General features: G+C 41.2%; 1 protein-coding gene across 4 annotated transcripts in view; it reads left to right on the top strand.

The window, feature by feature from the left end:
• The window catches only part of SH3PXD2B (SH3 and PX domains 2B), a 169,096-nt gene that overhangs the window by 9,959 nt on the left and 133,697 nt on the right, over positions 1-25,440 (top strand). For all 4 annotated transcript variants that reach the window (XM_042451331.1, XM_042451330.1, XM_042451333.1 and 1 more), the window contains exon 2: positions 19,964-20,044. In XM_042451331.1, coding sequence (XP_042307265.1) covers positions 19,964-20,044 — 81 coding nt within the window. The remainder of the gene's footprint in view (positions 1-19,963; positions 20,045-25,440) is intronic.

Raw genomic sequence — 25,440 nt, 5'->3', positions numbered from 1 at the left:
AGGAAGAGTGTGCTTGTAGTCACATCTTCAGTGAGTCACATCTGTGAGTCACTAGGGGCGGAGCTAGCAGACTAGCTCTATATTACTTCTCCCAGAAATTTTAATTCTATTTTTATTTCATTTTTTTTTCATCCAAGGAAATCTACAGCAGAGGCAGAGTTGATTGAGCTCACTGCCACAAATTGTTTTAACATCAGGAGCTTTAACGTTGGTGTTTTCCAGAGGATTTTTTTTTAAGGAGGAAGCCCACAGTCCTGTTCCAGTAATTTCCTAAGACTTTTCAGTATGGACACTGACGGAACCACGGCAGTCACCTGCAACACTTGTGGGATGTTTGTCTTCTTGCCTACAGAAGTGGAGAACTTCACATGCCCCAAGTGCAAGTTGGTAGCCCTCTTGGAGGAGAAAGTGCAGCAGTTGGAGTCCAGAGTAGCTACACTTCAGCATATTAGGGAGCAGGAGGATTTCCTGGACACAACAGAACTAACAATCCTGGACGAATACAACGCAGAGGAAGATGCTGTAACCGAGGAGGTCACGTCACATACACAGGAGGCAGACAGCTGGAGGAATGTCACACAGAGAAGTAGGCCAAGAAGGGATTGTTCGGGGAGCTTGCAGCTAGAGAATCGATTCGAAGCTGTTTCCCTTATCAAGGAGGAGGAAGAAGAGCAGCATGGACAGACTTCAGGGACAGAGCAGGCAAGCCTGAGAGTCCCACCCAAGGGAACAGCAGCTGCTAAACCTCGTAGGAGGCGTGTGGTCGTAGTGGGGGACTCCTTGCTGAGGGGTACAGAAGCAGTGATTTGTAGGCCTGACAAGATGTCTCGAGAGGTGTGTTGTCCTCCAGGGGCAAAGATCCGTGATGTGACAGAGAGGCTGACAAGACTGGTCAAGCCTACTGACCAATACCCCTTCCTTTTGGTCCACGTGGGAACCAATGATACTGCAAGACACAGCCTGCAGAACATCAAAAGTGATTACGAGGCGCTTGATAGGAAGCTGAAAGGAATGGATGTACAGGTTGTCATCTCATCTCTTCTGCCAGTTGAAGGGCACGGTCCAGGAAGGGAGAGGAAAATAGCGGATGTGAACAACTGGCTTCGCAGATGGTGCCGCCGAGAACGATTTGGATTCTTTGATCATGGGCTGCGGTTCCATGAGGAGGGACTTCTTACAATGGATAGGTTGCATCTCATGCCAGTTGGAAGAAATGTTTTTGCCAACAGTCTCAAGAACTTGATCAGGAGGGCTTTAAACTGAGTTCCGTGGGGAAGGGAGACAATATTAAGGAAGGCGAAAGGGCTGGAGAAAATAGGCAAACAGACATAGAGGAAACAAGAAAAAAAGTGCAAGTACCCAACAGTGAGAGGCAAAAAAACTTGCACAAGCAGCAGGTAAATGGGACCCATGGTCTGTGATGTCTCTACACTAATGCACAGAGCATGGGAAATAAGCAAGATGAGCTTGAACTCCAACAAAGCAAATGTGATATAATAGGCATCACTGAAACCTGGTGGGATGAGTCTCATGATTGGAATGTGGAAATAGAGGGGTATAACCTTTTTAAGAGAAATAGGCCAAACAGGAAAGGAGGAGGAATAGCACTATATGTCAGAGATATTTACACCAGTGAAGAGATCCAGGACATCAATCCTGGAAACCAGGTGGAGAGCATCTGGATAAAAATTAAAGGGGAGGGAAACAACAAGGATGTTACGGTGGGAGTCTACTGCAGGCCCCCAAGTCAGACTGAGGAATTGGATGATATCTTTCTAGAATAGATGACCACACACTCAGAAAAGAGAGATGTAGTAGTGATGGATAACTTCAACTATCCTGATATTTGCTGGAAGTCAAACTCAGCCAAATCCTCAAGGTCTTGCACATTCCTCACTTGCCTGGAAAACTATTTCATGGTCCAAAAGGTGGAAGAGGCAACAAGGGGGTCAGCTATTTTGGATCTGATCCTAACCAAGAAGGATGACTTGGTTAATGGGGTGCAAGTGGTGGGATCACTAGGTGGAAGTGACCATGTTCTCCTGGAGTTTGTTATACAGTGGAAAGGAGAAGCCAAGCATAGTCAGACACACATTCTAGATTTTAGGAGAGCGGATTACAGTAAACTTAGAGAAGTATTGAGGGTGATCCTGTGGTCAGAAATACTAAAAGATAAGGGAGTTCAGGACGGATGTGAGTTTCTCAAAAGAGAGATACTGAAGGCACAATTTCAAACAGTTCCAGTGAGAAAGAAAAATGGGAGGTGTCTCAAGATTTCAGTAAAGCCTTTGAGAAGGTTTCCCATGACATTCTTGCAAACAAGCTTGTAAAATGTGGGCTAGACAAAGTAACTGTTAAATGGATCTGTAATTGGTTGACCGACCGAACCCAAAAGGTGCTCAACAATGGCTCTTTTTCATCCTGGAGAGAAGTGACCAGTGGGGTCCCACAGGGCTCTGTCCTGGGCCCAGTGTTATTCAACATCTTTATCAATGACCTGGATGACAGAATTGGGAGCATACTTATCAAATTTGCAGATGACACCAAATTAGGAGGAATAGCTAATACTCCAGAGGACAGGATCAAGATTCAAAATGATTTGAATAGACTAGAAGGCTGGACCAAAGCTAACAAAATGAAATTCAACACAGAGAAATGTAAGGTACTGCACTTAGGGCAGAAAAATGACATGCACAGATATAGGATGGGTGACACCTGGCTGAATGAAACTACATTTGAAAGGGATCTGGGAGTCCAAGTAGACCACAAGTTGAACATGAGTCAACAGTGCGATGCGACAGCTAAAAAGGCCAATGCAATTTTAGACTGCATCAATAAAAGTTTAGTGTCTAGATCAAGAGAAGTAATAGTGCCACTGTATTCTGCTCTGGTCAGGCCCCACCTGGAATATTGTGTCCAGTTCTGGGCACCACAATTCAAAAAGGACATTGAGAAACTGGAGTGTGTCCAGAGGACTAAAATGGTGAAAGGGCTGGAAACCTTGCCCTATGAGGAATGACTCAGGGAGCTGGGAATGTTTAGCCTGGAGAAGAGAAGGTTAAGAGGTGATATAATAGCCCTGTTTAAATATTTGAAAGGATGTCATATTGAGGAGGGAGCAAGCTTGTTTTCTGCTGCTCCAAAGAACAGGACCCGGAACAATGGATGCAAGCTACAGGAAAAGAGATTCCACCTCAACATTAGGAGGAACGTCCTGACAGTAAGGGCTATTCGACAGTGGAACACACTCCCTCGGAGTGTAGTGGAGTCTCCTTCCTTGGAGATCTTTAAGCAGAGGCTAGATGGCCATCTGCTGGGGATGCTTTGATTTGGATTTCCTGCATGGCAGAGGGTTGGACTGGATGGCCCGTGCAGTCTCTTCCAACTCTATGTTTCTATGATTCTATGATTCATTTGGTAAGGAAAAAACACACTCAGGCCCGTTACAAACGGGCCCCCTAGGACGGACTCAGTCCGTGCTAGGGTTAGAAAGGGGCGTCTCTTCCAGACGCCCCTAACCCTAGCACGGTCTGAGTCTGTAACAAACGGTGGTGGCCGTTCCACACGGCTGCCGCCATTTTGACGTAATGGATGCTCTGTGTCCACACGTCGCGCAGCGGAAGTGACACCGCAAGTGCGCAACTAGTGCCTCGCGGCGTCTCTTCCGGGCTGCAAGAAGAGCACGATTTTTGCGCTCCTTTTTTGCTGCGTCTGGGAACCGCGCCGTTTGGCTGCTGCGGTTCCCGGACGTAGCAACCGGTGGCGGCAGCAGACCGCCGCAATCCGGCGGTCTGTAACGTGCCTCAGTTGCCCTTTTGGGAAATCGCTTCTGGATTTCCCCATGCAGTGTTGCACTATTCTGAAGATCCTTCAGTAGTCTTGGGTCCATCACTGTCTCTCAGACTAAATGACCTCAGACAGTTGTTATGAGAAAATCGGTGGGAGGGAGAAAAGCCATTTACGGTATTTCTGAAAGAAACATATTTTAAAAATACGTTTGTATTGCATCTTGCCTTCTAAAGTATCATATATAGCCCTTCTCCTGTTACTATTTTACCTTAACAACAACTACCTTGTAAGGTAGCCTGAGAGACCCCAGACCTATCATCTTAATCTCATTCACATCAGCAGCCATTTAATTCACAGGTTTTTAAAAACAGGGACTGTGACACACAGACTGTATAGTTTTTTTTAAAAATACCTATAAAATAGTATGATACTCTGAAAGTGTAAATACATGCTTTTAAAATACTTTCAGAAATCTATTTCTATACTCTCAGTATGTCATATGCTTCCCCCCCCCCCTGAAATCCTGTGAATCAAATGACTGTTGACATGAATGAGGATACTGTTTCCTACATAAGAACAAGACATGCTCCTACAGACAATTATATGTGCTCCAAACCTATTTTTGCAGCAGTTAATGGTGAGTGGGAAGGTGAGTCATCTTGCTGTTGACTACCTACAGGAACTCTGTGCAGTGTTGGAGCCAACCATAAATATAGGCCTGTTAAGTCTTCTCAATTATCTGAAGATAAACCTGCTTTTCTCTTCCCCAAAGTCAGTTTCATAGCATCAGTGAGACTGGAAAATTCTCAGTGTGTCCGATGCTATCTTAGAACTGACCTCATACATTTTAGATCATTTTATTTTTCAGATAGCTCAAAACTTCTTTTTTTTTCTTTATGAAAGTTACCTGTTTAGATGTGAGACTGTCATGGGGAAAACTGGCTTTCTAGAATAAGATGTTGGGGATCCAGCCTGAAATAACCCTTTTTGCACATTTGCAGTGTTTTATATCTTTGTACTGAAGCTATGGAGCAGTGTACTTTTTCCTCCACTAAAGTGCAGGGTAACAAAGATAACCTCATATTTCTTATTCTTTCCCCCAGTTTGGGAGAAAACAAGCTTCCAGTGATTCAGTCGGTATGTAGGATGTGCAGAAGTGGTCAGATTAGGATATGTGTTGCAATTCTGTTAATGTATGTCTGACTTATGCAGGGAATGTTTTTTCCTGCTCATTTTCTTTATGTTCAGTTAGGTTCTTATGTTAAGTTTCCTAAACAGGAAGATCTTAAATACCTCTTGATGTCTGTGTTTTTGGATAGCTTATTCTTGATCCTGCTGCACTGTAGCAACTGTCCATTGAAATATCTGTGCGTTTTATCCATTGTAAATCTTATCTAAGATTTCACATGTTTTCTCAATGTAAATAGAACAAACAATAAAAATTACTATCTTAAAATGAAGATCAGACTTAGTATGTAGCATGCTTTAGTGGATTTCAGTCTTCTTGATCAGTTGCATCTGATGGAGATTGACTAGTAGTCCCAGACATTTATTCCGTGATAAATTTGATACCTTGAAGCTGTTTCAACACTGCTCTGGATCCAGGATTCTCTTTGCACAGATATAAATCTTATGCTCATTGAAGGCGAGCCCTCCAGTTATTTAGGGGATGAGGATGGGACTCCCCCCCTTCTCAATGCCTCATGAGTGCCCATCCTGTTTTCAACATTTTCAGGGAGCTGGAATGGCTGCACTGGGTGAGCTGGATGTGTGTTTCCATGAGCCCAGTGCCTATATCTAGATCCAGCCTATTTTTTGTTGTTGTTGTTGCAACATGTTAATATCGCTGTGTTTCAGAAACTATTTATGAACTTGTTAATAGTGACCACCAGTAGATAGGCTTGTGTTGTAGTGGAAAATTATAGTGCCCTATTTCTTGGATACTATAAGAGGACTTGTAGACATGCTTATGAGACAGATAGGTGTGTTGGAAAGTGACCTGTTTATATTAGGTGATGGTTTCAGCCACTCCAGTTCCTTTGTGAACTGTTGGGGCCATCATCATTAATAAGCCATCTTACAGGTAAAAATGGATTTCACAATAAACTGAAATAATTTCCCTTAACTTATTTTTGTCAATTTCAGTAAATAGCAGTTGCAGGATATTCTTGCATAGCACAAAGTAACTAGGTTTTTAAACTTCATCAATCTGTCATTTCATACTGCTGCTATCTGTGCATTCATACAGAAGGGTGGCAACCCCTGCAGTGAGATTTTAGTTTCAATGACATTTCATCAGACTTGAGTGCAATTCCATTGTTCTCTTTCATTAACAGTAAGAGTGTGGTGAAGCCAAATGTGAATCTAACTTCTGGTTGGAATACACAGCTAGCAAAATTACAAGATGCAATTTAGGCATGGTATATCACAGTGATGGTGAACCTTTTACAGACCGAGTGCCCAAACTGCAACCCAGCACCCACTTATTTATTGCAAAGTGCCACGTCCCTCTGGCTTTCTAGTAAGAGACTCTGGCAAACTCTGTGCTAGGGCAATAGCATGTGTGCCCACAGAGAGGGCTCTGAGTGCCACCTCTGGCACGCGTACCATAGGTTCGCCATCACTGGTATATCACATTCACCGAAATATGTCAAACTCTGTTTTTGCAGTAGTAGCAAAGTATGATCATTTTTGCATCCCAGGAATCATTTGGTAGATGATAAGCTGTCATGGACAATCTTGGCTGTTTTCCTTTAACAGGGCTATGGGCACTCTGGAAACATTCCAGAGAATGGCAGTATGTAATTGGTGTATGACTGGAATGTCAAAAGGAAAAGCTGAAAGAACTGACTGTTTAGTCTGAGGAAACAAGTGTTTGAGTAGTGACTCCATGGGAAAAAATCCATTTGGAAGGGTCATTTGGTGAATAAGGAGTAGATTTGACTTGTCTACAGCCAGATTGTTTAAAATAAAAAAAACCTTGATGCTTTCAAGTGAAAATAAGAATGCTTTCTTGTGGTATTTTTCTCCTGTTCATAGACACAACTTAACAGGGAGTCATGGGCCTGGTCCAGACGGACGGGATAGGACGCCCTCGTCATGTCCGAGGGGCGGTGCTTCTAGACGTGCCTTGCCTCTCGCATGTGAGGAGGGTGTCAAAATGGCTGCGCCCTGTACAGATGCACGCCACCATTGTTATGTGCCGGATGCATAGCATCCACATGTCGCAGCACCATTATGATGTCGTGAGTGCGTCATTGGCGCACTGTGACATCATAATGGTGTTGCAAGAAGAACCTGCTTTTCGTGGGGTCTTTTTGGTCTGCGGGGAAGTCCCACGGTCTGGAGGCTGCGGCTTTCCCATGGACCAAAACTAGGCACCGGGAGACTGTCCTTTTGGACGGTCTGTCCCGCGCCACAATGTCAAATCTCTGTTGTCATAAGTGGAAACATTTTTCAGTCACCTTTTGGCCAGTATTAACAGGTATCTCCTGACCTAATCTTAATTCAGGTTGTATCCAGATGTCCTTTGACTAGCATCCTCTAACCTTCTGACATCTAGATGTGTCTGCCTGCTAAAGAATATTCATTTCTAAGGCTTATGGTCAACTTTCTATCCTTTATCCAATTTACTATACAGAACAACTGGCCATAGTTTTTTGTGGGTTTTTTGGGCTATGTGGCCATGTTCTAGAAGAGTTTATTCCTGATGTTTCACCAGCATCTGTGGCTGGCATCTTCAGAGAATAAGTGGCCGTTTGCAGGGCACTGCCAAATGAAATAAAGCAAGAAACTGATTGCCCTGCTGCCCTCTTTGTCAATAGAACAGCATGTTGCTTTAGTAACTTTTCTTTAAATTCAGTCTTCTTCGGGGGTAAAAAAATGGTGTTGCCTGAGTCTGTTACTCTTTCTGAATTTCCAAGCTCAGGATAGTATAAGAGTACCATCCATTCTGTTCCAATTTTCCTCCATGCCTTTTAACTAGCCCTGTAGATTTTGGAGCTGTTTAAGATTCTAGACTTAAATTATTCCAGAGGCTGTGCTCAGAGTGCCCCTGCCAAATTAAATGGAGCCAATAACGTAACAGGAGAGAACCTTTTTGTAGTGGCTTTCCAATGATAGAAAGGCTTCCCAGAGAGATTTTCCTGGCAACATCTTTTTAAAGGTAAAGACCATTTTATCCACTCAGACATGTAAAATACTTTTGGTTTCATAGGCAAGGCTTCTCAGTTTAAAATCTGTGCTTTCATTGTTTTATTTTAATATTTTTTTTAAAAAAGAAACTTTATTGTAGTTGATTTATGATTTATGCACAGAACCTGTGTTATGTGTTAGCTATATAAATATGCACCAGTATCCTACACTGGCTCCTTAACTGCACATTTGTAATTAACAAACATCTCCTTACCCAAACCCACCTTAGCAGCCAGCAACTGTATTAAGCGAAGGAAGTCTGTTCAGTTGCTGATTGGAGTGTGAGGAGGAGGAGGAGGTTTCCAGGCCGTTCCTACCTGCCAGTGAATTTGTGATCAGGAATTGTAACAGGGATCCTGCTTCTGATTGTCACACTTTTGCTTGCTGGTAGAACAGGGCTGAAAAGTCATCTTTCTTGCACCACAGTGGGCTGCTAAACAGATGTCTTTTGCTTGATGTTAAAGGTGGGCTTCAGTGCACATATAGGGTCATGGCATTTTTCATTATTTTTTTTCTGTGACTTTGTATTTGAAATTTTCCTTGCTGTTACCCGCCTCAATTCTCAAACAGGATACAAATATTATTATTATTATTATTATTATTATTATTATTATTATTATTATTAAGCACCAATGCCACAATTGTGACTACATAGTTTCACTAAATGAGGTTATGGATTCGTAACACTAGTTACAAATCTGTAACTGCAATACAGAATGCCAGCCATAGTAAATACATGGTGGCCTGTAAATTAAGATACTATTGCCCCATAATGCATAGTGTGGTATCAAAACCTACAGTTTAATTGTATCTTAAGTGGATAATCATGTGCATTTCAATTGCTTACATCCACATTAATTTTTAGATGTGTAAAAATAGATCTATACTTTGAGGGGAGGAAAACCAAGGAGGTTAATAAAAGGCCCTGCATTCAGAGTTGAGTTGAATCGAGAAGCTTGTGTGAAAAAAGCTCTTGGGCTTATTCAATGCAACATCTCCATCTAAATGAAATTGCTATGACTATGAAATCATCACCAGCCTGTTTTTGAAGAAATCCAGAGAAGGAGACCCCACTATCTCTCTAGGCAATTGGTTCCTGTCTTCTAATGTGTTAGTCACCCTTTCCAGTTTTGAGTCATGTGCAAACTTGATAAGGATTCCTTCCATCCTGTGATGTAAGTCATTGATTTAAAAAAGTTGAAATGTATTGGCCCTAGGACAGACCCCCTTGGATACCACTGCCATTGTTAATGGCAGATTATCATTTGGCAGTGTAGGCGTGAGAGAGTTCTTCCTCTAACAGGGCATGTCTGATGTACACTCTTATCTAATGGTGAGTTTAAAGGCTGTTTTACACTAAACAATTCAAGCACTGTGATTCCACAACTGTTATAGCAACATCCTGTGGGATCCTGACATTTGCATTTTTAAGGAGGTACTTTGAGATTTCAGTTTAGTGCCCCTAACCAAACTACAAATCCCTGAATTCCGTAGGATGCAGCCATGATAGTTAAAGTGGAATCATATCATAGTCCTATAACCCTCCAATGTGAAAGAGGACTATATGGTAAATACCGGCCTCATAGCTGCTGTTGTGAAAATTCAGAAATGATAGCACAGCTGCAGCTTCTCTGAGCTCCAAAATGTAAGTCCAGTTTTTGTCAAACTCTAGTCTTGCTACTTGTCTGTACTTGATGTTATTCTCACTGTGGTCTGTCTTAAATTCTGTGATGTTAAATTACAGTTAATTTTGATTCTACATTTGTCAAAAGATGTAGGAGAATGGAGTCTTTTGTTTGAAAACATTTGGTGCTCGGCATGTCTGTACATTGTTTCCTTAAGAAGGAGTTTTGTTCCTCTAGTGTAAGCTATTGTTGAAGTATTCTTTGTTTTAAATGGTGGAGTCTATACTTGCTTGTGATTCCCCCCCCCCCCCCGTTTATATGAGTGGCACATTTTTCTGACAGCTCCGTTACAGTTGGACAAATACCATTTCCATTTCTCTAGCAGCTTGTCATTTCTAGCAGTTTTCCTTCAGCTGTCCCCCTCCTCCCAAATCCTGTGTCCATTATATTTTTTAAAGGGGTATATAAGATGGTGAGGTAATTGTACTATAGAGATGAGGTAACACAAGATAGGCTTTGTAAGGAACAAATTATCTAGCCAGAGTTATTCTAAAGGATGTTTTCTTTCTCCATATACAATGATATTTTAATCAGTTAGGAGCTGAACCTAGAGTGCTAAAACATCTCAGAATCATATCTAGTGACATGTCTGTGCTTTTCTCATTTTTATTTACAGTTACGGTATTTCTTTTTACAATCAAATGTGCAAAGTTATTTTTTAACTATGTGATTGCTTATTAAACATAATTACTATCAGGAGACAGCAGACAGCATGTCCTGTACAATCATCCAAGCATGTTATATTGCTACTAGAATAATTTTTTGGCACAGAACTATAGATATTGTCTAGAGATGGCCCAAAATGTAAATTTTTCCACCCTTTTATTCTCATAAGCTGTTTATGCAAGTGTGGAGCTTACAAATTTTATCGTTCAAGACCAGCCAAGGTCATATGGGAGCTATTTATGTGGTATTTGATCCTAGGCTCTGCAGAACTTTCTTGCTATGTGAAAAGTGAGGAAGAAAAAAATGGGATTCATTTTGTTTTCTTACCTACCTACATAGGTTCCAGTGGGGAAGCTTTTATTTTGTAATCTTTTGCAGTGTACATTCCATTTGTGGCCATAATGGCCACCTCTAAGTTAAAGTGGTCTCAGGCCAGTCTTCCCCTATTTCCTTTTCACATGGTTTCCACAATTGACATATATCAGAAAGCTCAGCCCATACTGCACTTAACTGAGAGAACTCTGATGCTGGTTAAAGCTTATGTTTTAAATATTCTGCTTACAGTGGAAATAGCACCTTCAATCTTGTTCTTTACTACATTAGAGATTGTGCATAATTGTTTGTTTCCTTGATTAAAATCTGGACCCAGTGTTAATGAAGCAGTAGGTGGGATTGTCAGGTTTACCTTTACGTAGGATTGTCAGTACACAGATTTTTTTTCTGCCTGCCTTGATATTGTACGACAGAAAGTATGATACTATCACTTTTTTTATAGGTCTATCTAATTGCTTTAAGCATTGTAAAATGTGAAGGGGGAATTGCGCTAAAAACTTGCCGTATTTCCTGAATTAATTTATAAAATGGATAATTACAGTACCAGCCAGGCATCTAGTTAAAACAATGTGTCTGTGAACAGGATGGCTGGGATCCAGAAAGCTACTTTAGGGGTGCCCAAGGCTGTGATGTGCCATATAAATCTTTTTTTAAAAAATGGTTGCACATAGGAGAATGCTTTTACAGCTTCCTTCCATTTTAAAAAGTCACTTGCCCTGCAGCATTAAAAAGTTGGAGAGGAGAAGGATATCTGTATTAAGATAAAGAAATTTATGCGTAAAGGTACATTGCACAGGCAGAATTAGCTGCACAGCTCTTTCGGTCATCACCATTATCTGGTAAATCCAGCCTGCTTTAAGTCTCTTTTGTTATTTTTGAGAAGCTTTTGGGAGGTAGCTTTGTGGCAGTTGTTCCTTTTCCTGGACAAGAAAGAAAGAGTGGGCTGAGGAAGCATAAAAAAGGTTTGTAAAAGGAAGTTTTTTTCTCAGAGGTTTTGTTAACTGAGGTAGACTTGGAGAGAGGGGGCACTCTTTTGAGTTTCAAAGTGCCAAGCTGTTTAGGGCTTTGAATTTTAAACCAGAAATAAATTAGAAGAATATTAGTGCAATCCCTTTATATTATGGGGTTACTCTATGGTACTCCAGCTAGCAATCTCACTGCTGTGTTTTGCACTAGTTGCAGCTTCTGAGTCATTGTCATGGGCATCCTATCTTGTCATTTTCAGCAGCAGCTGACATTTGATTTGGAAAAGAGCATTTTAGGTTTTGCCAAAATTTTCAAATAGTAAACATTACTATACAGGTCTGTTCATTAAAACAATAACAGACTAGCAAACTGTTTTTTCCTTATTTTGTTGCTGTTGTGTGCCTTCAAGTCGTATCCAACTTATGGCGACCCTAAGGCAAACCTATCATGGGGTTTTCCTGGCAGATTTCTTCAGAGGGGTTTTACCATTGTCATCTTCTGAGGCAGACAGAATGTGACTTGCCCAAGGTTACCCAGTGGGTTTCCATATGGCCAATTTGGGATTTAAACCATGGTTTCCAGAGTTGGAGTCCAACACACAAACCACTACACCACACTGGATCTCACAACTCTGTTTTTCCTTTTAGCTAGGAATCTTAGGGCCAGTTCACACAAAGTGAGGCAGCTGCCTCAGGCAGCATATGCCAAGAGTCAAGAGATGGTAGCAAGTTGTTAGAAGAGAGAACTGCATGTATCATGCAGCTTTCTCTGTGTCCTCCAAGGGGATGTTCTTCCTGCCCCAAAGGGATGTTCTGTTATTTCTGTTTAAACTATGACTTAAGGGCTATACAGTCTGCCCCAAAGGGTTGGCCTGCAGCCGTCCCTTTCCCAGCTGTATCAGGGCCACGACAACCTCAAGCTGTGGCCCAGACCTGGCCTCTGGAGGATGCAAAAAGGAGCCGCAAAAAGCAGCTCCTAATTGCACCCTTCAAAGGATGCCATAGCTGCAGCAGTGCAGCTGTATGGTGCTCCTTCGGGGCTGCATCATCTGGATGCAGTGCAGGAGGTACGCCATGATGCCATGAGCTATCTGGAATGGCACACAGCATCATGATGCCCTGGGGGTGGAGTGAGGGCATCCAGTGTCAGGATGCTGCACCCTGACTCCACAGGCCGGCACAAAGTCCTGGTCTGTAAAAGGCCTAAGGTGCCAGTTCTGTATGAAAGAAACGAGAGAGGTGCCACCTTTTCCTTTGCCTAGGGCAGCTAAATTTATTGGCTTGGCTTTACAATCTAGGGATCCAAGCCTCTGTTTCTGTGGGTTGGAAAATAGTTCTATGTAAGTATGGTACAATTTGAGATGTGTTGTATGTGTATTTCTGTTGCATTGCTTGTCACTACATATTCATCTGAACAGATGGTAGGCTGTCTCATTGGGTTCCAGGACCCTACCGTGCATGTTGATGTTGAATTATCAAAATACTGAGTAGACTGACTTATGCTTTCACTATGCATGAATCTTAGTGATCACTGTATCAGTAATAAAAACATTCCTGGAAATCCCTCTCCCCTCCAACAGTTTTTGCTTTCTTAATTTTTTCCCCCAGAATGTAAAAATCATACACACAATCCTCTTCTGCAGCTTGATCAAGAATGCAGAGGCCATCTCTGGCTAATCAAGTGTTCCATTTCCTCCAGAGGACTCCCAAGATGCACTTGGTTCACCAAAAGGGCTTGCTGCAAAGCAGCCAGCATGACATCATTTTGGTCTTTGGCCCCCAGAAGTTCTGGCTTGCTAAGCATTCTGTAGCATTTCAGTAATGGATCACTTCTGGCAGCCAGCCTAGAAAGAGAGAGAGGGAGTGGTGTGTGTGTCTCTGTGTGTGGAGAGAAACAGACTTTGACTGGTGCTAGAAAAGCATGTATCTCTTTGTTGTTGCTTTCCCTTCTTTATGCTGTCTGCATTTTGAGCATATATTCTCATGAGACTTGTGGAAACTACTTATGGGAAGAGAGGAGGGGATAATAGAAAAGTTAAATGAAACCCAAGGAAAATAAGGACTTAAAATTTTATTTTAATACAGGTTATTAAAAAACAGAAGAGGAAAAATGTATTTTTTTTTCTTGATGAAAGTGATGATTATGACTCCCTATTTTGGTTTTCCAAACAGTAGTCTTGATAGGGTGATAGTGGGCCAGGAGGCAAAGCTCTAATTATTCTGAAAAGCTTATTTTCTTTCACATGGGAACTGATGCTTACCATTTCCAGTGTTTGTATAGCAGTGGTTTTCAAACTTTTATATTCCTCACACCCATCAGAAATGTTTGGTTAATGTTCACACCCCCTCCAAAACAAATATCACATTTGAAGATGAAAAAGTCTCATTTCTAATTTTTAAAATGCAAATCAAACCACAGATAATACTGCTGGTGAACAAACTGAACTTTAAAAAAAGTTTTTAACGCAGTGCATAAAATGACAATCTAACCCAAGCACTTAGATTCTAATTCAGAAAAAATTGTCTAGTATTGTAAATGGTAAAATTATCTCCTTTTGTTTAAATAAACAATGAGTCTGCTATCTGTACAACACAACCACCTACTACCACTTGTCAAGGCACACTGGGAAACTGGCTGAGTGATGACTCATGACTTGTCATTGAAGGACACAAACCAGTCTTTATCGTGCCTCCTGAAATCCCATCTCACATCCCCTGTGAGTGCAGGCACCCCAGGTTGGGAACCTCTGGTGTATATGCACATGCATATGTGTACATATAAACATTGTTGCTCTCAAATTACAGATTTGCATAGTGGCATTAGTGATATTTGGCACATATTTACAGTGAGTAAAAAGGAGAGTTATTGTGCTAATGAATGGAAAGAGTGGAGAACAGGAGAAGAAAAAAAATTAGGGAGAGACCTGAATATAGAAGAAATGCCAGATGTGAAGTTGTAGGAGCAGAAAGAACTGTCAGAAAATAGTCCCTTTGGTTAGGATGGAGAATAGCCGTTTGTAACAAGCATAAGTAAATGTCCATGTTTGCATACATGTTCAGCCATATGTGTCAAGAGTACACTACAAAGACTGATGGATGAGGCAGCAAAATACTGGCTAAGCAAAAGGGCTTGGACTATTCTCCTAATGCAACTAGGATATCCAATAAGGAGGTTTTTAACTTTCCAGTTGTGTTTACTGCCTGAAGCAGGTGCTGGTCTTTCTGTAAATGAAATTGTTCCAGAATTGTTTCGAGAGCTCTAAGGGACTAAAGGAAAGGATGGAAGAGGCAGGTAGTACAGGAATATCTGGTTAATCTAAATGAATGTAAGTCCCCAGGACCTGATGAACTACAGTCAGCCCTTCTTATACATGGATATTTTATACACAGATTCAAGCATACACGGTTTGAAAATGTTCAAAAAAGTATAAATTTCAAATATCAAATCTTGATTTTCCATTTTTTATAAGGGACACCATTTTGCTATGTCATTATATTTAATGGGACTTGAGCATACACAGATTTTGTTATCCATGGGGGATCTTGGAACCAAACCCCAGCGTATAACAAGAGTCCACTGTACATCCGAGAGTATTAAAAGAACTGGCAAATGTAATATCGGATCCATTGGCTATAATCTTTGAGAACACCTGGAGAACAGAAGTCCCAGCAGACTGGAGGAGGTCAAACGTTGTCATTATCTTCAAAAAGGGGAAAATGAGGATCCCAACAATTATCGTCCAGTTAGTCTGACATCAATACCAGGAAAGATTCTAGAGCATATCATTAAACAGAGAGTCTGTGAACATCTAGAAGGCAATGCCATAATCACAAAAGTCAACATGAGTTTCAGAGAAACAAATCATGCCAGACAAATCTGATCTCTCTCTCTCTTTTTTTAGAAAATTACCAGCTTGATAGATGAAGGGAATGCTGTGGATATATCTTGATTTCAGTAAGGCCTTTGACAAGGTTCCCCATGACATTCTTGGAAAGAAGCTTGTAAAATGTGCGCTAGACAAGGCAACTGGATTTGTAATTGGTTGTCTGGATGAACACAAAGGGTGCTCAACAATGGCTCCTTTTCATCCTGGAGAGAAGTGACCAATGGGGTCCCACAGGGCTCTGTCCTGGGCCCAGTGCTATTCAGCATCTTTATCAATGACTTGGATGACAGAATTGGGTGGAATACTTATCAAATTTGCAGATGACACCAAATTAGGAGGAGTAGCTCAAACCCCAGAGCACAGAATCAAAATTCAAAATGACCTGAATAAACTGGAAAGCTGGGCCAAAGCTAACAAAATGATATTCAACACAGAAAAATGTAAGGTACTGAACTTAGGCCAGAAAAATGAAATGCATAGATATAGGATGGGGGGCACTTGGCTTAAGGAGACTACATGGGAAAGGGATCTTGGAGTCCACGTAGACCACAAGTTGAACATGAGTCAACAGTGTGATGAGGCAGCTAAAAAGACCAATGCAATTTTAGGCTGCATCAATAAAAGTATAGTGTCTAGAGCAAGGGAAGTAATAGTGCCAGTATATTCTGCTTTGGTCAGGCCACACCTGGAATATTGTGTCTAGTTCTGGGTACCACAATTCAAAAAGGACATTGAGAAACTGGAGCGTGTCCAAAGGAGGGCGACTAAAGTGGTGAAGGGTCTGGAAACCATGCCTTATGAAGAGAGACTTAGGGAGCCGGAGATGTTTACTCTGGAGAAGAGAAGGTTAAGAGGTGATATGATAGCCCTGTTTAAATATTTGAAGGGATGTCATATTGAGGAGGGAGCAAGTTTGTTTTCTGCTGCTCCAGAGACTAGAACACGGAAGAATGGATGCAAGCTCCAGGAACAGAGATTCCACTTAAACATTAGGAGGAACGTCCTGACACTTCCTGAGCATGGTGGAGTCTCCTTCCTTGGTGGTCTTTAAACAAAAGGCTGGATGGCCATCTGTCAGGTATGCTTTGATTGTGATTTCCTGCATGGCAGGGGGGTTGAACTGGACAGCCCTTGTGGTCTCTTCCAGTTCTACCATTCTATGATTCTAAACTCTTTGTGCATGCTGTCTTTTACTTGGAATGGGACATGTAAGCGAGCTTGCCACATGCTGGAGTTCACAAAGTCTTTATGAAACCTTGAGCCTGGATGATGTTAGCTGTGCCAGCAGGGAGGTTGGACCAGCAAAGACTGCAGTTGGTACACTCTGGTGACTTAGGAGTTTATCATACGGGACGAATCCCATGAGGAAACTAAATTTAAAGTGAAAATAACCCACTTTTGTGTGTTGTTTTTCACATGACGTTTGGGGTTAACCAGAACGGAAAGTAGAAAAAACCTACAAATGCGAGTTTTTTTTCAGACAACATTTGTGTGAAAGAGAAATAACGCAGAAATGACCCAAATGGAAAGCTGACAAAACCCACTCCTTTTTACTTTCAAGAAATTGCGAAAGAAGAAAGGAGTGGTTTTGTTGGCTTTCCATTTGGGTTATTTTTGCATTATTTCTCTTGACTGAAAAACAATTTGTGGTTGTTTAGCGAATTTTTAAATCCCGTTTCTGCAGGGGATTTGCCTCCATGTTCCTCTCTGTGATAAACTCCATAGAGAAGGACTCTTGCCATCAAGGCCCCATGACTGAAGGCTTCAGACAGCAGAAGAAGACTAACCTAGCCCGACAGGCCATACCTGTGGGCTCTTCTCTGGGGTTTTTCTTTCCTGAGCTAGATCCATAGACATTTACTCCACAAAGGATTTGCATGCCTTATGAATCCAAGCTGTTTCTGCTACCAACAGACCTTCTTGCAAATGCATCCATATTTGAAATCGGAGGCTTTTACAACCGGCATCCATAGTTTTTTTGTGGAATTTTTGGGCTATGAGGCCTTGTTCTAGAAAAATTTATTCTTGATGTTTCGCCAGCAGCTGTGGCTGGCATCTCCAGAGAATGCTGGCATGGAAGAGATTGGGGTATATATATACTGTTGGTTGTGAGGAGGTGACTTGCATGTTAATCCGTGTATTGTTCTGTTGTTGAATGGCAAGGGCTGCAGGATGTCCATTTATTTAATGATCCATTGTCTGCTGGGAATCCCCCTGACCATTTGTATTTGCTGAGTCTTGATTTTGGTTTTTTTCAGGACTGGTAACCAAACTTTGTTTACTTTAAAGGATTCTTCTTTTCTGTTGAAATTATCCAGGTATTTGTGGATTTCAGTGATTTCCCTGTGCATTTTTGACCTGATAGTTGTTGGGATGATCCAGAATTTCAGTGTTTTCAAACAGCGTTTTATGCCCAGGATGGTTTATAACATGTTCTGCTACTGCTGATTTTTCTGGCTGACCCCGGAAGTTTCTCCTAACGTTTATGTGGAATCTCTTTTCCTGTAGCTTGCATCTGCTGTTCTGGGTTCTATTCTCTGGAGCAGCAGGAAACAAGCTTGTTCCATTCTCAATGTGACACTCCTTCAAATATTTAAATAGGCCTGTCATGTCACCTCTTAACCGTCTCTTCTCCAGGCTAAAAATCCCCAGCTCCCTAAATCCAGTGTTGCCATTACCCTTTCAAAGGAAATCCCCAGATGCCAGATTGGCTCTCCCAAAAATTGCCCCTAATTTCCTGGATGGGGGGGGCTGGACTTTTGGGTCGGGGGTGGGACCTCTGGGTCGGGGGGGGGCAAGGCACTGTGGGAAGGCTAAAGGGGACGGAACGTCCGGGATGGGAGGTATGTCGGGAGGTTTTTTTGGGTGGGAACATATGTTTGGTTGGTTTTTTGGGCAGCCAATTTCCCTGAAGGATGAATTTCCCTGAATCTTCCTGGAAATTTGCCAAACGGGAATGACCTGGAACGTTTTTTTTTTTTTAAATTCCCTGTTTCTGGGAAATTTCCCAGAAATTAGCAACACTGCCTAAGTCTATCCTCATAGGGTGTGGTTTCCAGACCTTTGCCATTTTGGTTGTCCTCCTGTTGCAAGAGTCTCTGTTCTGCTTCTACTTTTGTTCTGCTCCTATATTTGAAACAGCACAAAGAGCTTCATTTAGATGAGAAAGCACTGAAGATTTTAAAGAATCTTTAAAATCTTCAGTGCTTTCTCATCTAAAACAAGTTATTTTCTTTGCTCAGAGGTGTGGATTCATGATACTGTGGAATAAATGCATCCATAAATTTACCCACCTCTAAATAGCTATCATTAACTTATAACAAATATCCTAGATGATATGTGCTTGTATCCCGAGAGGTGAGCAAAGAAAACCTCAAGGAAGCAGTTGGCAGAACTCCAGGAGAGATAGCCATTACGGGGCATGGCCAACTGCCAAGACTAACAGCCTATGATCTCTAAATATTTACTAGTTTTCCCAGACCAGCAGATGCTCCAAGTGGGTGGGAACTAGCTAACAACTTCCCCAAGGGACATACTCCTAATGTTGTTTTTAAACCATTTCTCTCCAGTGTGGGATGGTAGAATCTACTCAGTGTCATTATTTTACCCAGTCCCTTAGGATCATAGTGTGTAGTGATAAACCTATATTCAGGGTGGGAGTGGAAGCCAAATTCAGATGTATTCCAGATATTGTGTACTGTGTCCTTTCCCATGACTTGGATATGAGGCTAGACTATAAATACTATAGTACCATAAATCAGTACATCCAACTTTACATCCAAAATGGATCTCACATACAATAATATTCCAGTATAACAAAAGCAAGAAAATAAAAAATAAAATAGAAAACACAAAACACAAAAAGAAGACAAATAGCCACATTAGTTTATGTTTCTATATATGCTGACCAAATGTCCAAATAAATAAGTGCCTGCTGGTATTCATTACACACCACAGCAGCAACTGACTGTGCCCCTGCGGTTACAGTACACTGTTTGAAAAATCCTATGCAGATTGACACTAGGAAGTATTATCCTTTGATTGGCTACATATGCCTTCATCATGTAACTGAAGCAGTGTGAGATGCGTATGACGCCTTCTGGGTTAATATACTAGTATTTTTTTTTTAAGTAAGCCATTGTGATGTAGTGGTTTAGATGTTGGACTGTGACTGGAAGACCAGGATTCAAATCTCCACTCAGCCATGAAAACCATTGTGTGACCTTGGAAAGTCACATTCTCTCACCTAAGAAGATGGCAATGGCACACCCTCTCTCAACAAATATTGCTAACAAAACCTTATTTTCTTGGCAAGGGTTGCTATAAGTCAGAAGTGGACTGAAGGCACATAACAACAACAGTAACAAACAAGGACTTTGGGTGCATCTTGAGGATGCCATTTGATATGATTTGATTTCTCTAAAGTATCTTCCTTCTTCTCTAGGTATACATTATCAAGGTTACCTGGTCCAATGGCTCAACAGAGGCTATCTATCGACGGTACAGCAAGTTCTTTGACTTGCAGGTAGGATTTTTCCTAGTTCCTGTTCTGTTCTCAGTTTTGAGTGGCAAATGTCCCCCAAACCATGTAGGGCTTTAAAGGTCATTACCAACACCTTGTCCTGTGCTCAGAAACTAATAGGCAGCCAGTGGAGAGATTTTAAAATGGGTGTTATATGATCACCTCTAGATTTCCCAGTGACCAATCAAAACGGAATGTCTCAAGACTATCTGATAGGATATGTTTGGGTGAGCTTTCTTTCTTTCTTTCTTTCTTTCTTTCTTTCTTTCGACTGGTACTTATTCCAATTAATTATCCTCACAATTTGTTTTTCAGGGAGGTATAGTCCATATTACAGATAAATTGTTTCATTCTTGTTTTTAACTTTTGTATATTTTAGTTCTGTAAAATATCAGTATTGCAAGGTGTCTAATAAATTAATATAATAATAAAAAAGAACAGTAACAAATTTCAAACAGAAAATTGATTTCAGTATATAAAGGAAAGGGGTAAAAATGAGTCTTCGGGCAACATTAACATTGAGAAATATATTTTATAAAACAAATAATAATTTTATAGCAACTGTAATAATAATAATAAATAATAAAATCTTTATTTATAGCCCACCTTTCCATAGATCAAGGCGGGTTACAGTATATTAAAGTGTACAATTACACCACATAATACACATAATAATTTCTCCTCAAGGGGGACTATAACAAAATTAAGCTAACTTTGTGCTCACTGCTATTTTTTGTCAGGAAATAGTTTTATACTTGTACACAACACTTCCCCAGTCCACTCTCCAGTCTGCAAAGTCTTCCCAATCTCAGTCAGAGGCTCCTAACAACAGATGAGTTGCTTGCCTACCAGTGATGGCGAAACTTTTAGGGACTAAAAGGTCTTCCAGTACCGAGTGTTATCTGGTGCCGGGGTTATGACTTCTCCCCCCCCCCAGGCCTTGAGCTACCTCTCCAGAGAAAGCTGAAGGCCCATGTGGGGTGAGGGGGGAAGAAGAGAAACAGGTGCACGTCTGTTCTTCCTCCTTCTCCCTCACCTTCTGGGGCCTTCAGCTGCCTCTCTGGAGGCAGCCTAAGGCCTGAGATGGCTGAGAAGGAGGAGGAACAGATATGCACACCCTCCAGGGCCTTCAGCTAGCTCTCTGGAGGCAGCTGAAGGCCTGGGACAGCCGGGAAGAGGAGGGACAGCCATGCTCCTGTTCTTCCTCTTCCCTGCCCTCTGCGTAAGACAAAAAATGACTTCGCATGCCATCTCCACACGTGCCATAGATTCACCATTATGAGCCTAGACTGACTTGTCTCTTGAGCTCTTCATGCTTAGAGAAGATACCAGGGTTATGTTTTCCCACATCATACCATTCCTGCTTTTTGAGGTACAAAATAATCTATCCTTGGTTCCAGTGAATTTTGAGCAAAATGATACTGCGATTGGGGTGTTTTTTAATTGGGAAAACTGCCAGAAATCAATATTAAGATATTCCCCTTCAGAAATGGCATGGGAGAGTATTGTATGTGTAGAATAGAGATAGCTGTAGATGTTAGCATCAACATCAACACACACATACACACATTTTGTTCAGCATTTTTATAATTTCATTTTAGTAGTTTGTGTTTTTTTGAGAAAATAGACTAGATAGTCCTTAGCCTGGTCAAAATTACAGGGGATAGGATGCTTTGATGTGAAAGGAGAGAGGGAGAGCAGAGTGGATAATGCTCAAAGGCAGCTTAGTGGGAAAAATGCCAAGCTGAAGTAGATATTGACGATGGTGGCCAAAGCAGCACAAAAGAAATCTGTCTAGTTGTGAACATCTAAGTGTTATTTTTTCAAAGGGGGATATGTGCCAAGGGAACGAACTGTGCTTTATGAATCTAATCACAAGTTTGGCTGATGGAGACAGTAACCTCTGTTTAGAGAAGAGAGCAAAATCAGAGCACCTGTTTCAGTTTGTTCCAAATCCTCATGATCATGGTATCTTTTTGATGTATCTGATGTATCTGAGTCAGAGCCAGGAAGTTCAAGACTTAACAGATATCTGCTAAGATAGTGTCCTTGCATGGATTTCTATGTTGTTGTTAACTGTCATTGAGTTGACTTCAACCCATGGCGACCCCATGAATTAGAGACCTCGAAGTCACCATTTCTTCAACTGCCCTGCTCAGATCTTGCAGACTTAGGGGCTGTACAGATGGGCAGCAGGTAGCCACCCATTTACTGGCCAGATCAGAGTGACGGCAACATCGCCTTGCAGCCCTGATCCAGCCTCTGGAGAGCACAAAAAGGAGCCATGAAAAGCAGCTCCTTTTTAAACCCTCCAAGGGGTGCCATAGCCACAGCAACACGGCTTTATGACGCCCGTTTAGAGCTGCATCATGTGGATGCAGCACCGGAGGTGTGACATGATGACACACATCGTGTAGACCTGCACGCATCAAAATGGCACCCTAAGGGCGGGGTTAGGGCGTCCAATGTGCGAATGCTATGCCCTAACTCCACACACAGGCCAGCACAAAGTGTTGGTCTGTATAGGCCCTAAGAGCTGTGGCTTCCTAAATTGAGTCTATCCAACTGGAATGTGGTTTTCCTCTTTTCCTGCTGTGCTCCATCTTTCCAAGCATTAATATCTTTTCTAGTTAGTCCTATGTTCTCATGATATGGGTTTCTTACCAGCATTGAATGGTATGTTCTGCTTAGAAAGTAAGAGCTGGGATAGGCTGGCAGTAAACACCGGCTTAGAGGCGGTGTGGGGTGTGGCATTTAGATGATGCATGCTCTACTGCCACCCCAAGCTAGCATCATGCTGCACACCCACACAGGCAGGAGGCAGCATTGCAATGCTCTGGCGGCATGGCATTTATATGCCACACACCACAGCAGCACCACAAAGCTGCAGCGGTAGCTGAAAGGGCTCTCTTTTGCCAGATCAAAAAGGAGCAGCATTTTGCTGCCTCTTTTTTGCTGCCTCTTTTTGAGCCAGCAAATAGCTGGATTGGAGCCACAGCATGCAGTTGCTGCAGCACCAATCTGGCGCTCAAAGGGGCAACATGATGCCTCCCATTTAAGGCCATCTCTTTTGGCCCTAAGATAAAACACTCAGTGATTTTTAACGACTTATTTCTGCTTTGGCTAATAGAGATCTAATTGAGGAGCCAGCATGGTACAGTGATTTCAGTGTTATAATATGTCTCTGAGAGACCAGGGTTTGAATTCCCCTTCAGCCATGGAAATTCATTAGGTGACCATGGGCATGTCACATACACCCTCACCCTAAGAGGAAAGTGATGGCAAACCTCTCCTGACAAGAAAACCCTGTGTTACAATCAAGTTAGGATCAGCAAAGTTGGGAAATTATTTGAAAACATGCAACAATAACTAAGATTTTATAGTTTTTTGTGGGTTTTTTGAGCTATGAGGTTGTGTTCTAGAAGAGTTTATTCCTGATGTTTTGCCAGCAACTGTGGCTGGCATCTTCAGAGAATGCTGGCGTGGAAGAGAGTGGGGTATATATACTGTTGGTTAAGAGGAAGTGATTTACATGTTAATCTGTGCATTGTAGATTAATATGTAAATCACTTCCTCTCAACCAACAGTATATATACCCCATTCTCTTCCATACTCGCATTTTCTGAAGTTGCCAGCCACAGCTGCTGGCGAAAAGTCAGGAATAATCTCTTTTAGAACATGGCTTCATAGTCCCAAAAAACTCCACTAAAAGCTAGGGATGCCAGCTGTGAAAGCCTTTGACTTCACAACTAAGATTTTATTTGGTGTACATGCTTGTGAGGGAACAGCCAGATGTGTCACTTCTTCTGTCCCTTTGCTAAAGGGTGGAACTCTCTGACCTGCTGAGAGAATCTGTGATCTTCCAGACTGATTCAATTTTTCTGTACAAATGACAGAGATTTTCCTGCTGCTTTATAGCTATCATCTTGTTAATCTTAGTGACTGAGCTGTGTAGAGATGGTAAAAAGAGTATGTTCAGCTTTTTCGTTAATTTATATATTTAATAGATAAATAATAAGGGCCCACTCCTTGCTGTGCTGTATCAAAGTGAAACACCATTCCTTGTATCATAACAGGCATATAGTAACCAGATAAAGCCAGCTTGGTACTTCCCCAAATCTCATGCATGAGTAAATATTGTTCATTCATAACATTTTAGTTCCACATTGTTCTGTAGACTTTTTGCATTTGCTACCTTTATTGAGGTAGATGGGCCCATGCATCAACAGGGGATAGCAGCCTTCCTGTCTGTGTGTTACATTTAAAGCTGTAGATGTAGAGTAAAAGTAATATGGTGTGGATCCAAGAGCTAGAACATGCTCTGTTTTCTTGCTTTTTACACTCTGTTTTGTAATTTCCTTACAGTTCCAAGTTCAAACTAGACATCACTCTGATACCTTTATTAGTTGATAAATTCTTTCAGATTTTTGCAATGATCAGTTAGTGTTAATGTGTGAAAGCAATATATCTGCTTATCAAATAGTTTTAAATGCTACTCATAGTTTAATTGCATCTTTGTTATAGTCTTTTGTATATTTTATCTCTAATATATCAATTTTAATTTCTAAGACACAATGATTCTTAATCCTATGAGAAAATGTGGAATATAAATGAAGTTTATTCTATTCGTATTATTGTTATTCTTAAGATTAAATAATAATGGGATTAAATTGTAAAAAGATATTTGTTGACACAACCAACATGAGCATGGAGTTGAATGAGCCCTTTACAAGACTGCACTCTCCCTTTGCATCCTGGCCTGTATCTTCCTCATTACCATTAGAATGACTCCCTTAGTTCATGCTACTTAACATATGGATCATCTCAACACGCCACCTTTTACATCAGGAACATGAATAGCTATTTGGCTTTTCTTACTTGGCAATAATTAATACACTGACTGTTGAGTGTTTAGCTTTGCTTCTACTAATTTCCATCTGTAATGTTTATATAGAGCCACATTAAGATAAAACTGACAAATTACAAAATAGCTAAAATCACAAAACTGTACACCAATTAACTGAATTGCAAAACTACACATGTGTAAAGTTACAAATATTTAAAATCATGAACTGATTCAAGCCACAGCAGTTAGACTAATTAATCTCTTGTACTATTTCCTAAATTCTCATACAAATAAATGCACATGGCACCTGAAAGACAAAAGTATGGGATCAGCTAGGTTAATAAAGTTAGGGTGTTTCATAAGTGGAGTGCCCCCACTAAAAAAGCACTGTTACATGTAATAGTCCTATAGGGCACACTACTCTGTGGAACTACCATCAAGCTTGTTTAGTGAGTTAGTACTGCATCAGGTACTCCTTTGTGTACTTGGATATTTAAGGCTTTGTATATTAACACCTTGAATTGGGTCCACTGAGTCAGCCAATGCAGTTATT

The sequence above is a fragment of the Sceloporus undulatus genome, chromosome 2 (genome assembly GCF_019175285.1).
Source record: "Sceloporus undulatus isolate JIND9_A2432 ecotype Alabama chromosome 2, SceUnd_v1.1, whole genome shotgun sequence".
In the NCBI taxonomy this organism is placed as follows: Eukaryota; Metazoa; Chordata; class Lepidosauria; order Squamata; family Phrynosomatidae; genus Sceloporus; species Sceloporus undulatus.
Note: the sequence above shows the minus strand (reverse complement) of the source record. Positions and strands in the feature narration are given on the sequence as shown.